The sequence below is a fragment of the Hetaerina americana genome, unplaced genomic scaffold (assembly GCF_022747635.1).
Source record: "Hetaerina americana unplaced genomic scaffold, ioHetAmer1.1.p SCAF_4, whole genome shotgun sequence".
NCBI classification, from domain to species: Eukaryota; Metazoa; Arthropoda; class Insecta; order Odonata; family Calopterygidae; genus Hetaerina; species Hetaerina americana.
This window is the reverse complement of record NW_027286985.1, coordinates 58,954,970-58,969,804: the sequence shown is the minus strand read 5'-3', so window position 1 is coordinate 58,969,804 and position 14,835 is coordinate 58,954,970. Positions and strand designations below refer to the sequence as shown.

At 37.1% G+C, this 14,835-nt stretch overlaps 1 protein-coding gene across 7 annotated transcripts in view; it reads right to left on the bottom strand.

Moving 5' to 3' along the window:
- The window catches only part of Glut1 (Glucose transporter 1), a 391,116-nt gene that overhangs the window by 40,433 nt on the left and 335,848 nt on the right, over positions 1-14,835 (bottom strand). For 4 of the 7 annotated variants that reach the window (XM_071590161.1, XM_071590163.1, XM_071590164.1 and 1 more), the window contains exons 2-8: positions 13,419-13,439; positions 9,676-10,072; positions 4,691-4,786; positions 3,591-3,751; positions 2,562-2,686; positions 800-970; positions 40-147 (exon numbers count right to left, since the gene is read on the bottom strand). In XM_071590161.1, the coding sequence (XP_071446262.1) occupies positions 40-147; positions 800-970; positions 2,562-2,686; positions 3,591-3,751; positions 4,691-4,786; positions 9,676-10,050 (1,036 nt within the window). In that variant the 5' untranslated portion in view covers positions 10,051-10,072; positions 13,419-13,439. The remainder of the gene's footprint in view (positions 1-39; positions 148-799; positions 971-2,561; positions 2,687-3,590; positions 3,752-4,690; positions 4,787-9,675; positions 10,073-13,418; positions 13,440-14,835) is intronic. The other 3 variants (XM_071590166.1, XM_071590167.1, XM_071590162.1) reach the window with 2 other exon arrangements.

The window sequence follows — 14,835 nt, the reverse complement described above, 5'->3', positions numbered from 1 at the left end:
TTTGGAAATGGGTGAATGGACCATTTTGCCAAATCTCACCTCGTCTAGCTTCCTCTTCCCATTGTTTAGTAATGAGCAGGTACCTAGGTGACTCAGGACACACCGGCAGCAGAATGAGCTGTAGGATAGCGGGACAGATTGCCAGACCTATGTGTATGTGTGTGAGAAAGATAGAATAAAAACTTATTATTATTATTACTATGGGCAAATATTTTCAGGACTCAGATAGCTGAGGTACATGATTCACGGTAACTTGTGCAACTTATAATTGGTGGGAGCCCCGGTTTTTACCCATGGTACTGATGGTAAGAGTACTGATAGTCACTCATAAAGGGTCCTCAAAAGACTCCAAACATTGAAAAACTCTTGTCATTGATACTGAATTTTTCATTGTCATATTACTACGGAAAGCCTATTTTAATCAGCAAAGGGTCAGCTTCTGCAAAATCAGAATAAAATAGTCCACAGAATAATTGTATAGGCAGTAGGTTAGTACTGGGCGATTATGACTCCCTCCCAATTCCCCCCCCCTTGAATCCACCACTCATGATGACTGGGAATGGTGTTTGGGGGTGTTAATAAGTATAAAGATTAAGTTCTATGTCCAATCTCAGATTCAAAAGTACTGAATCATGTACTTCATCAAGGGGCTGGAGAAATTTGGGTCAAACATTAGAAAAAAAATGAAGAATTTATTACAAATTTCTACTATGACAAAAGTAACTGATCATGGTGATAATTTAAGAACGATGGATGTAGTATGGTGAATACTCTCTTAGAATGTGCAATGGTCACTCACCAAGGAGGACTGGCCAGCCGTCGTCCGTCCCCAAGATCTGTTCGATGCCAAGCACTTGGGAGATGAGGAGCCCTACTGTGACTGCCAGCTGGTTGACCGTGCCCAGGCCACCCCTGAGGTTGAGCGGAGCTATCTCACTGATGTACATGGGCACAAGGGATGTGTTAAGGCCTGCATTTGAATGGAAAGCCTTATATTAGCAAAAGAAAAAATATCAGTTCAAAATAATAACTACGTCAGCCTAAATTTTGGTGAAGCAACACCACTTTGAACAAAATGTGAAGAGTCAGCAGATTTTAACCGAGCAAATGCCAGGTGAAACCAAAATCAGATGATGGGATCATAATAAAATTAGCTGGAGCTTTTCAGTGGTTTGCAAGAGCAAAAAATAGCGAATTGTGCCAATAGTGATGGAGAGGTTGGACAAACAATTTCTTGTATGATGGAAGTGGTAGAGGAAGTCCATTTGGAATTAATAACATGTAAAATTTTTAAAATAAACCACTTCAAAGCCCTTCCATTAGACTCAATATTTTAGTGGTCAATAAGTAACACAGTTTTGGTATAAGATGGTGGAAATCCACCATGATGAAAGAAGACACTTTGCTTTTCCACAAAGAGCTAAATGGAAAAGCATCATCATTCAGCGGTAAAATTTAAGATGATTGGGAGAAAAAGAAAAGTATGTGGAAAAAGAATCAAACATTATTAGTCAAACTGAATAGAAGTTAATACTTTGTGATAAAAGTTTCCTGGTTATACTAAATAGTTCCAGAGAGGAAAGAGAGGGTTCAATGATGTTTCTTTTAGATATGGGTTGTGAAAGAAAGAAAGGCAAAGTAAATTTGTACTTTCTACCATGGAGCTAGTGCAAACTGCCATTTAAAATAGTTTCTGGCTTATGTGCTGAAGGGAATAAGTGAAGGGAAGATTCAAAGGAATGACTACAGAGGTGACAAACAATGAAAAACATAGAAAAGAAGTTGACATATTAGTAGAAACATATACATAAACATATACATTCGCAACATATACAGAAACATACATAAACATACACATTCGCAAAGTGAATATATTAATGAAGAGATTGGGAGGCAGCATATAATTAAGTATTATAGTTATTATCACAAAGAATTACCGCATTTGTCCAAATATGAGCCCCTTCCCAAACTTGCACCTTTTTTTCTGAAAAAATCAATATACTTGTATACTACTACTATCTTCCTTTTCAGATAATCTGTGTAATCCATTATCCTGGTATTATTTTGACTGATTTTATGACTTAAAATAAATTATTTTATTCTTGTTTGCAAAGAAAGGTTATCATTTCTGGTGGGATGTTATTTTCATTATACCTGTAGATACCTCATTTTGTTTAAAAGAAAAACTGAATTATGCCTTGCTCCGACTTTTATCTTCTATGTATCATGTATTGTTTTCAATAATTTTGGGGAGTAATATGAGTAGACTAGATATAACTACCATTGTCTTTCACTATTACTTTCTCAATTTTAACCTCAATGAACTGCTACTACCTTCTGCTTCAAACTTCAAATTGCAAAAAAGTCATGGCAATTTAAATAAATTCCCATGATTTATCCTGATAATATACCTTTAATCAAAATTAAAGCAATTTACACATCTTTAATCCTATTGTCTCCTGATTTTCTTGGGATTCAAGACAATATATACACACACTGGCCTTATGCTCATGCTTATTCCCCATGTAATGGATATGCATCCAAATGTGTCGCTAACTTACCACAGTTGACCCCAATAAGGAATCGGCCGAGGAACAGCACCTCGTATGAATGTGCGATTTTGGTGAAGCCCATGAGACAGGCACCACCAATGCCCAGTACGTTGTTCAGCAGTAGACCCCCTTTCCTGCAAAATCAGATGTCATATTTGTGCTTTAGCTTGATAGCAATTTAGCACCGTAAATAAACTGTGGGAGATGCCATGGAAGTAACTTTGAATGGAATCTAGTGCTATCTCACAATATGATGCTCGAATTTCAAACTAAATTTTTAAAGTCTCATACATCGAATAAAGGCAAATGAGTTTTACACCAAGAAATTCTTGCATTGAAATTAAGTACATGTTAGATTCACTGAAGATGGGGGTCTTCCCAAGGAATTCAGTGTAAACTAAACTAATGGATTCCAAATCCAGGCTCCGATGGGCACCAATTAACACCATCTTTTAAATTAGTATAATTCACTAGATAGTATTATTTATGTTCAGTGTTACTGAAATAAAAGCAAGAGGGATTCTCTCATTCTAATGACTTCCCTTTTGCACTCACTCCCATGGCTCTTTATTCATCTTTGCACTTTTTAAAATAACTATGCCATAGATCAAACTGGAGAACTGCAGTGTATTGCAGTCTCTGAGTCTCAAGGCTGCTATGCAATTGAAGACCTTGATGCTTAAAGGCATCAAAACCAAAGCTCTCTTAAACATCAAGGGTTTTTACATACAGGTACATACCAGTACATACAACAGACAATAATCCCACATCCTGCATCATAGGACTATGAAATAGGCCATGGAAAAACATTTCTCTTTTGTGAGAAAGTGCTTTCTTTTATCCTCTATAAATTTAACTCCTTAGTATGGACTGGTATTTGCAACTAAGTTGTTGATAGTAGCTTGAAGTTCAGGTCATATAGGTGACCTGGCTGAGTGGAATGCTTGAGTGAGAGAGAAAACTGAACTATACACAATATTTCCACTGCCACTATCTCTCTCATACTCACACATTCTCAATCATTCAAATGTGGCTTACCGTCCGAAACGATTGGCAATGAGGCCTCCACTAAACCCTCCCAGCATGCCTCCGATGGCAAATATGGACACGGCCACTGAGTACAGGAGTTTCACCGAGTCCTCCTGGATGTCCTCTCCATGGCGGTCCTTGTACACATCCTTCATGAAGTTCTCGATGTTCTGTACCAAGAAGAAAGTGAGTCTCATGGTAATAAAAACAGATATTGATTTGAACAAAACGAATATTCATGGGTAATGTGAAGAGTATCTGTGGAGGGATATTGGGGCCATGGACTCAGCCTTGGGGAATATTTATGGCTTTAATAACATTTAAAATTAATAATACTCATATACTAAAAACTGTTTTTGACTACTCACTGCCCTTCATGAATAAAATTATCTACTTCATGGTGTTTTGTGATCTTTAAATTATTGTCATTAGTATCAAATTTAACATGATTTTCAACTTTCAAAAGCAATACAATGAGACCTAATTTAAAAAGAAGTTAATGAAAATAAATTAATTACAGCAGCCTCTTTCTAGCAGTTTTACACAGGAGCAAAAACAGGCTTTCTGGCATCAATTGTATCTGGGGTCATGTTTAACTATAACAGTAGATAATCCTGAGTTTCCCAATGAACTTGTTATCCTTTAATATTGAAATTATGAATATTATAAATTAAAGACTTTATACATAAACATGTGGTATAGTTCAGTAGGTACAATTCTAGGCTAATGACTAAAGATCTGAATTTAATTCTGATTGATGTGTTTAGACACCTTCAGTATCACTCAATTAGTATGATATTTTGACTACCACAACTTCCTGGAAAACCACAGACAGCACATAAAAAGGAACTGGCATCCCTAACCTGATTTGTGAATTTCACATGCCACATTAGATCTAGTACTAGGTGAGCTCTACCTCCATATCCCAAACCAAACTTTGGGTTGACCAGTTTGATTTTTAATTTAGAAATATAAATTAGATAAACCAATATATAACCCTTATATTGTCCCTTTGAAAACTTAAAATGTGCCAATATTTATACAGTACAAATTCTCAGCCTTGCCCTGCCAAATGAAGACTATTATCCATCTATCAGTATGAATCTCACCCCTTCTGGAGCATTGATCACACCGGTGTTATAGCCAAACTGGAACATGCCAAGCACAGCGGAAAAGATGGCATATGAGAGGAAGAAGGTCAGGCCCTGAGGAGAGAGAAAAAGAGGAGGAGGATTGAATGGGAGAAGGGTTCTCATGGAAAATTACATCATATTCAATGCAAATAATAAAAACATCTAAGATGACAAAGCTATTCATTCAGCTGCTCCTCATCAATGGTAAATATTGAACCACATAATCTGCAGCTTGGAAACTCATATAACATACTCAAAGATCTAGAGAATATTTATAATTAAAGATTGAACTAGACACAAACATTTGAAACTAAAGTTCAATTCAAATACTTAGCAATTACATGCACCATTGATATCTTGTTTATTGTACCCCAATTGCTAAGTGAGAATGAATTCTAATTATTATATTTATTGTTTTGATTCTTCCAAATGCTAACATATTTTTTATCACTCTTGACACTGTGGACTTTCATGGAATACATTATGCCTTTATTGTTAGATTAAAATACTCAAAGGGAGAATCTGTTACTTGCATAAAGAGTTACAGACTAATTTCCATATTATTAGTATCTAAGAAAGGCAGAATTAACTAAAATACTAGTTTACCATATAACCTGCTGTCAGAGAAATTTCTGTCATTAGTATTCATGAACAAAAATGTCCATTTTTTCAGATGTTGATGTTCTCAGTTAATCATATTGGAGATGCATTGTCATTGTTGGCTTAAGCCTCTACTTTAAAACATGAAGCGTTACACTGTTGAAAAATGTAGATTCAAGGCATTAAATTCACTGACCTTCCATCAAGTGCATAATGGCAAATTGATGATTAAGAGTATAAAGTGAATATAGAACTTACACCATTGGGTGCCATAATTTGTCTAAACTGCTAATACTATGCATATGGATAGGTGGAGGAACACTGAAATTCATTGGTCAAATATTTCTCAAATTCTCACTATGATGTCAGCTTTACACCATAATTCATTTGTTCCCACACAACAGACAAATGGCAATGTTTCCAAGCTTAAGGTTGGAAGGAAATCAATTCACATGACTTATGCCATTTCAGCCACTACCAGCATGGAGAATTCTCCAATATCCTCACACTAGCAAGTCAATGGCCTGCCTCACTTGGAGCTTTCTGTTTGACTTAGCTAAGAGCCTACATTCAAGAAACAGTATAAATTAAAAAAAACACTTAATGGAACAATAAATGCAAATTATAGCGGAGTAGTGAAAATAATGCAAAATAAAGACATTTAGTAATCATTTATTTAAAAATTACATAAATGGTGACAAAAAATTAAGAGACAAATCATAATGAATTGAAAATTGATTTAACATTAGAAAGAAAGAAAATAAATAGAGATTAAAAAAACATTTCACTGCAAAATAAAAAAAACCCACAAAAATAAATGTCACAATAAATGGAAGTGGCACATGTGCATTGCCAGGATTTTTCACATAAAATGTATCATTTTAATATAACATACATATTTTGCATTAAAGATGTATACCAATTTTTGGATTCTGGGATAGTCTATTTTGTAGGGTACACTACAAGCCAAGTTTGAATTATGCTTCACCGCAAGATATCTTTATACTCAAACCCTTCTGGTCGAACTACTTTCCACTTATTATTGCATTCAGCAATATGGGCATCCTCTCATGTGGGCTCATTTTCTAGACATTGGAATTTTTAACTTTTAAAGCTAATTTTCAGTAAAATAATTAAATTCAAAACTAAATAAAATTATTTATTTTGAAAATTTGCCTTGCAGCCACTGAGAAGAAAATGCCTTCTTTTCGTGCTACTTCAATGAGGGCAATAAAAGGATTACTAATGGACAGTACAAACATCAAAAATGCATCAGAATCATTGAAGCCTTAACTAGCATAAAGACAAATACAATTGACCATTCTGAGTGCTATCATATTCTATTTCCATGTAAAAACCCTGCAGTGGGTAATAGCACTCTTGAAAATCCATAAATCTACTGACAATGAGTATTCTGGGGGTCGCTTCAAAGCTACCATATATGCCTCTAAACAATTGATATTTAATGGAAGCAAGCACCATCCATGGTTGCAGTATTCTTTGCCCTTGCTTGCCATACCTGCCCTTGAATTCTATCATGAGAAGGTTTTCTTGGAGGGAGAGAATGATGACTTGAGTGCACCCTGCTAAATGTTTTAGTGGTATACTTACCAGTTGCATGATCATGAATGAGATAGAGGGGTTGAGCAACCAGGGAAGCATCATTATGCAATAAAAGGTAGTGGAATGCAATAGGATGGGCCATCATGACATGACATCTGATGGCATTGACTTTCATCAGAGTAACATTATAGTGGTGAAAGCATAATTTCTGTAAGTAAAAAAAGTAACAGCAATGTTAGAAAATCATATTCATTTTAGGGTGAGTGTTAAAAAAATAAAATGCAACTAAAATAAAGAGAACCTCATAAAATAAAAAGTTAACATGGTTTAGACTATTTCAGGCCTAATATAACTAATATTTAAATCCTTGATGACAAATCAGTTCAGTCTGTGATTTTTCCCTGTTAATATGACTAGCTGAGGGTAAGATCAGATTCACTAGCCACAGTGATTAACTCAAAGCTCTTTGTACTAAGAATACAAATGTATTATGTGCAACTTGTGAAATGAGTGATCCCAGTCACCATAGGGCACTAGAACTTTACCCTGTTCAAAATTCCTTACTGGCACCTTATTTCATTAAACTGAAGACATTTTAAATGAGTGGTTAGATAAAAAAATCAAATAGATTAAAGAAAGGAATCATAGTTTAAATGATAACTCATCAGCCTTAAAAAATCATTTTATCTGGACATTTTCTGAATAAAAATTATGAATTCAATAGAAAACTATTGCGGTAAATTAATACAAAAATTCATGTTAGGTAGTAAATGGGAGTGAAATTTAACATAATGCAGCCGACTTGGCACTGACTAGGCCAAGACATCGGACCTCCCATCCCCAAATTGAAGTTGAAAGTCTGTGGTTCTTGGCAATACACATGAGGCTGAGTTTATGAGGTTATGGCCAATGCAACTGCTCCTTCTTGCCTCCTTACTTCCACTGCATGAAGCATTAGTGTGAAAATCAAAAGAGAAGATAGTGACAAATAAGGAAATTTGAACCATGAAAAAATAAAACCACTAGTCTACCAAAATACATAGGAGTTGTGGCTCTTACTAAAAATTATATTCATTCTGCTATATGTTGCTGAAATAAATGTTTTTTTCCTGAAACCTAACACCTATTTGGTCAGCTGATAATATGAGGATCTTATTAAGTATCTTGAAAGCAAAAATTTGGACTGGAATTGTCCTTCTTAGTTCACACTCTCTCAAGGATAAGAAGATTCAAGGTATTGCTGAAGGCACAGCCAAAGTTTCAACCTTAAAAAAGTAGACATATTTCATCATTGATAGGGTTCCATTGTATAATGAACAATACTGATTCAAATATAGGAATGAAAAGGAAGGGGTGTTCCATGCTTTATTTCACCTAACAACAATGCTGGCTTAAAAACAAGGTGCATGTCTTACTGATACCTGAACCCCAAAATTAATTTTATTCAGCTTTTTTCATTAGTTTCTGTTAATATCCTAAGCAGAAAAATATTAAATTGAGTATTTTCAATAGTATCCCATTGTAGAACAACCCTTAAATATCTTTTAGGGTGAATTATGTATTAATAATTGATATATTGGAAACAACATCTGAATTAAACACTTTTCCTGAGAAGAAGACTCTAGTAATATTCATTTGTTCCTGGCTCAACTTTGTGGAAATTCATATTTATTGAATGAAGAATACAAAATATCTTTCCACTGTCCTTTATTCACGTACAACTAGTTTCAATGCTCAAGTGTCATCATCAGGTACAAATTAATCAAGTCGCAGTCCATTTATATACCAATCATGAGGGAGATTCTCTCTCTCACCCACCCCTCTCTCCCTCATGATTGGTATATAAATGGACTGCGACTTGATTAATTTGTACCTGATGATGACGCTTGAGCATTGAAACTAGTTGTACGTGAATAAAGGACAGTGGAAAGAGACATTGTATTTTTCATTTAATAAGACTCTGGTAAGTAAATGCTCAGAAAGGAGAGGATATTTCCTGTTTTATTTTAGCTAACAAGGTAGCCAAGCTTAAAAGAATCATGGTGCATGTCAAGTCGAGGCCTTAAACCCAATAATATTTTCAATGAGCTCTTTATTATCAGTTTCTGATTTTGCGAGATGTAGATGCAGATGTCTGAGTAATAAGAAAAAAACGTTATTTATTGAGTCAACAACAATCAATTCTTGATCAATGATTATAGCCTGGATTGACAATTTCTTCCTTTCTTATACTCCAAAAACTAAAGAAAGACCCACCAACAATTTTCTCAAAATAATAATCAACAAAATGCTAACCTAAATAATAATCAATTACAGTGTTAGATTAACAAGTCTTATTGTTATATTACTTAATTAATAATAAGAATTTATCATCAATCAAGTTATTTAGGATCAAGGCAAGTTTGGTTAATCCAGGAATGACTGTTGCAAAAATTCTGACTACAGAACAGAAACGCTGTCAAATATTGTTTAGCATTAACTCTGATCAGTGAAGTGACCCTACCTGAAAAGTCTGAGAACATATAAAAAACTGTGGGAAATGCCATCATATTTGATGTAGTGAACTCATCAGCTGATGTGCACCAAATTTGAGAGAATTTCACATTATAAAATTGTTCCATTCTCGTCAAGAAAAATAACTTTTTACGTCACGAAATTTTCACATTTTGGTGGGCACAATGTTTTTTTCATGGTTTGATGCTTGGAGAAATAGATGCTGGGGTATAAAAGTATCGGACAGATAAGAGGGAGCCAATGATGGCAGCTACTCATAGGGTGAAGAGATAGGGGATACCCACCTGCTCGAGCAGCCGCAGCTTTCGACGGTGCGTCTGCTCCTCCAGGCGGTCCACGTACTCCCTCAGCTCCTCGATCTCCTCCTTCACCTGCTGCACTGCATCCAGCTCCCCCTTGATGGCCGCCATGTCCCGTTTTACCTCGCTCACCTCCGACTGACAAGATTCCACCGACTTGGTCAGCTCCTGCAGCTGCGTACGGATCTCTGAGAGTGCCACCGACGTCTCCACATGGTGTAGGTGGTGCATGTGGTGGTGGTGGTGCCCACCCACGCCTCCCGCCGACGCCCCCCCACCGCCCCCACCGCCGCCCCCTCCACCCCCACCAACACCCATCCCCTGTAGCTTGTCCAGCTTCTCGTTGAGATTCATGCTCATCACCGTCACCTGCTTCTGCAGACTGCAGGAGGGATGGGAGGGGATGTTTGAAAATGGGAGGTGGGTTAGAGGTTCAAGGGGATAAGGGGAGGGAAAGAGGATAGGGGGGGATGGGGGGATAAGGTGGGGAGAGTCAGATGATCACCGTGCGATTGTGACACATGTCGGGTGGTGAAAGTTCATGAGTTGTGTGTAAGTGCGAGTGCATGTGTGCGTACATGGGTTAGCATATTAATTTTTGCAATTAGTTGTTGGTAATTTCGATAGTTTGCCCAGGAATGATGAGTAGAGGAATGAGAGAGACAAGGTAGTGAAGTGGTTTCAGTGATCAATCACACAGCATTGTTCATCAGTGAGGTATTTTTGATACCAAGCAATCAGAGTTTTAACGTACAATGGATTCACAGGATTCAGTTAGCAAATGAATAGAGGCACAGCATGGCACACACATTGAAAAATATTGTTTGGAAAAAGAAGTAAATGAGCATTGGTGATGGAATGCAAGATTTTTTTCGTGATGGCATAGCAATTAAGTCGATTTAATTAAATGAGAGCACAATGGAATGTTTCAGTGTCAGGTTCAAGACGGTGGTGGTGATGGGTTCAGGGAAGGAGGGATGAATAAGATATTTCATCGTAGTTTGGATAAAAGAATATATGTATGGGAATTTTGTTATGAAGAGGAAGTATAGGGAAATTTGGTTGGAGGGGAAGGGGGAGAGTTAGGGTGGCAATGGACAAGAAAACACACATATTTGCACACAAAAGCATATCTTTTCAAAAAAAAGCATAGGTCACTATGATTTGAAGGAGATTTTCAACTCGATCAATCCCCCATTTTCCTCATTTTTATTTGATCTTAGGTCAGGGTGAGTCGTTTCTCCTCAACCACAACCACAGTACTCTAAAATCGATGGCATGAAAAAAGTATGGAGACTGAGGGCCAAAAACCACTATCAGCAAACATATCTTGGTCATTAGCTTAGAGCGGGAAATACTTTTTTCAAAGCAAGTACACAGAAGAACTTGACCAATCACACACACTTCATCTAACAGATGAGGTGTGGGTGAAGCCAGAAATGAGAGGGAGAATCCAACAGATGTGCATGCGTGCATGTCATTGACTGAGAAGAAGGCAACACACACACACACACTTTCAAAAATAGATAGTCTGGGAAAACTGGCTTAAATCTGGGCAACATTAGTCTGTGCCACCCTGAACACACTCATTAAGGAGATCAGGGATGACTTTCCATAGAGTTGCGAATGTTACAAGAATGAGATGGATATGAATGGACGTGACTAAATGCAGGGGGGCAGAATGGCAGTATATGAGTAGGATCAGAATTTGCTATAAAAAGCACCAGCACTTAGGAGTGAGTGGTGCCAAGGCACTTGACTACTATCTTGGGAGAAAATTTTCCAGAGTGGCACAGAACAGAAGCATCACACTAATTATTGTCAGGCAAGCCAATTAATTTCTTTTTATTCAAAAGAACACACTGCAAATTCTATGAGGGCCACTGGAGGAGAGCTACTATGGTATTGTTCTGACAATGCCCAGACTATTAGAGATATATGAATTTGACGGATGATCATGGAGAATCAGAAGCACGCTGAAATCTAAGCCATCATTGAACTTGGAAGGTAAGCAATTAACATGTTCCCTGCCACTTTGCACATAGACTGAAGGTGATCCAACTCACTTACATCGCATATGATCAATCTGTGGATCATCTGCCACAAGCATAACAATACCTCAATTGAGGTGTGACATTGGGAGTCAAATACACATAAAATTATTGGACTCATTCTGTTTACTTATGCCTCCTCCTTTCTACTCCTGCATTTTCCTTCTCCATTATGATAAACACTGCAGTCTATACACTCAAAAGCAACAGCATTTTGGATAATTGCAAGAGCTCTGTAACCCAGAAATAAGAATGAATTCCTAACCAATTTAGAATGGAATGATCAAGGTAGATAATGCTAAAAATCACACTGACCAAAACCTATGAAATATTTTTTGATTGTAGACAAAAATACCCAAAATTTTTCAGGACCAAATACTTGAGAGTGGAGAAAAAACAGATTGGCTTACATGATTAATACATGAGATACCCCAATGGCAGGGAACATACTAATTAATATATTAATTACCCAATAGACATGAGCAACTAATTTTCATTAGGAAGTGAAACAATAGCGATTCCTGGGAATGGAGGAAGGGCATGCATGCCCACCACTGTGCCCTTAGAGAAAGCTATACATTGCAGTTGCATCATAACACAACACTGTCAGCACACACAGTACATCCATACCAACAAAAACGTGCGTTACTCGGTGACAAGGTAAGACAAATGGTGGTGGAATTGTGGAGGGGGAGGGAGAGTGACAACAGAGGAGGGGGAAGAGCGAAAGACTGCTGGGAAGGCATTGCAATGAGGAAATTGGGGAGAACAGATGAAGAGCCTAATGCACACACGTGGGGAAAAGACAAATGTGCACACAACTCTATCACTCGCACATACACACACAAATTTGCATACCCACAGATACACAAATACTCGCAGACATGTAATTAAAAGAAGTAGCAAAAAGAAGAAAAAGCCAAAGTAAAGTAATTACGACAGATTGGGGAAGGAGGGCTTTGTTGGTACATTCGTGATTGTGAGGACACAATTATAAACCATGCATCAACTAATTGATTCGGGTGTTTATCAAGATTTTTTAGTTTGTTTACTCTATTTATGACAATAGTCAACACAATGACCTCACAAATCAATCAAATAATGAGAAAAAAAGCTCCATTAAAATAATGGAAAAATAAAACTTGGAAGCAAATCATCAGGAGTGTTCAAAACAATTTTTCACATCTTCCACAGTAATCACCAGCGGATGAAAAAAATCGACTACCAGTTCACATGCACAAAATAGATTTTCTTGTTTTCCAAAACTTTCTTATTAAAAAAAAAATAAATAAATGCATCTGACTTTAACACGCCAACTATTACATACTCAAACTTCGACACGAAATCACGATTGCAATTGGTTTTACTTGCACCACATTGCAAACTGACAACGGTTCTGGAGGCTTATCCTATTGCCAATTATTTGCCACTGACGAGAAAAGAGTTTCCTTAAACGATGCAATAATTGAAAACGAAAAATAAAAAAAATACAAAAATTTTGTTTTCAATAGTATCAGATTTCTTTGTCAGCTGGTGAGCATATGTCATGTCCATTATTATTGAAGAAAATAGTAAGATATATAGATATTTAAATATGTATTAATATATATATGTATATATAGAATTATATATATATTATATATGTACTTATAGAGAGAGACGTGGTGAGATATTTACCCGTACTCCAAGCCGCCGCCACTAGAGAGAAGAGAGAAGGGGGGAAATGGGAGAGAAATCCCTTTTTAGTTTCAAATCTAACCACGAGAATCAAAAGGTGGCGCCCCAAAAACTTCCCCCTACTCCCTCCCCTCCCCCCCCAAAACCCAAAAAAACACCACAGCGTGTGCCCACACAGACAAGACAGACAAGACAAACCCCTAGACTTAACATTATTATGCTCTGCTGCTTTCTTTTAAATTGTCCCCCTTACCCTTCCCCCCACAAAAAAACATGTGTCGAAATCTCTTTCCATTTAAGTGCAACACACTGACAAAATCAGATTTCTTAATACTTTGAGAAAATGTCACTGAGGCCACTGTTTTTGTCATTTCACTTTGGTCGTGACCCCAGCGGCCATTTTGACTCCTTATCCATTAAAAATGAAGGCATGTGGCGCTTGCATCATCATCAACATCATCATCATCATCTATTCTGTGCATGATCCAAGGAGACTTCAAAACTCAACCAAAAGATATACATATCCACGGACAGGACTGAAGGGTAATGCCCCTGTGCACACAGAGGGAAACAGAGGAAAGTAGTCAGTGGGGTTGGGATATGGGAGACCAGGGTGAGGATTCCTCATGGACAGATTGGCAGAAAAAAAGGCACCCCCACCTCAATGTGGTGGGACCATTTTGGGAATGGCATGGGGAGGAGTAAGCAGTGGGGAGGGGTTGGGGAAGTGGAGAGGGTGTGCTACTGCATTGGCTTGAATGGTGCATCTCAAAGTGAGCAATTGGTTCTTTCAACCCTCTTCAACTCCCATGGTGACAGCAACAAACACTGAAGGCATCTAAGGGGAGGTTGGGTTCCCGTACAAGTGAGGTGGAAGGGAGGACACTTCAATCAGAGCAATTAAATGCTTAAGCTTTTCACACAGGAATTTTATGAATTCCTTTTGAATAGTTTTCTACAATGTAAATTCTTCATGTAGAAATAAAGGTTTTTACATTTACCCAGTCTTTTGTGTGGCCAGAAAAGTCAATAAAAGGGCATGAGGATGTTGATTTTATGGGACAGCAGAGGCTAACTTGTGTAACTGGTTCAACAATCTAAGCAAGGGGTGGTATACTCAAATTCAGTTCAGTTGATCAATGGTGTCTTTACATAAAGAGATTCTATTGGGGTTGTTCAATAAAGAGTGAACATTACATTTTTATTTGAATGATTTTTATAAATTTAATTTGATGCTATTTTGTTACCTTAATGTGTAATGCATATTCCATGCAAGTTTCATTGATTTGACTCCAGTATAGAATCAGTGGGGACCTTTGCAAGTTAAAATATGCTCAGTTTACCTACTACGATGATGCAGGTAACATGTGATGCAGTGTTGAAACTTTGCTTTGCCCTCAAAAAATCACTAGTTAAG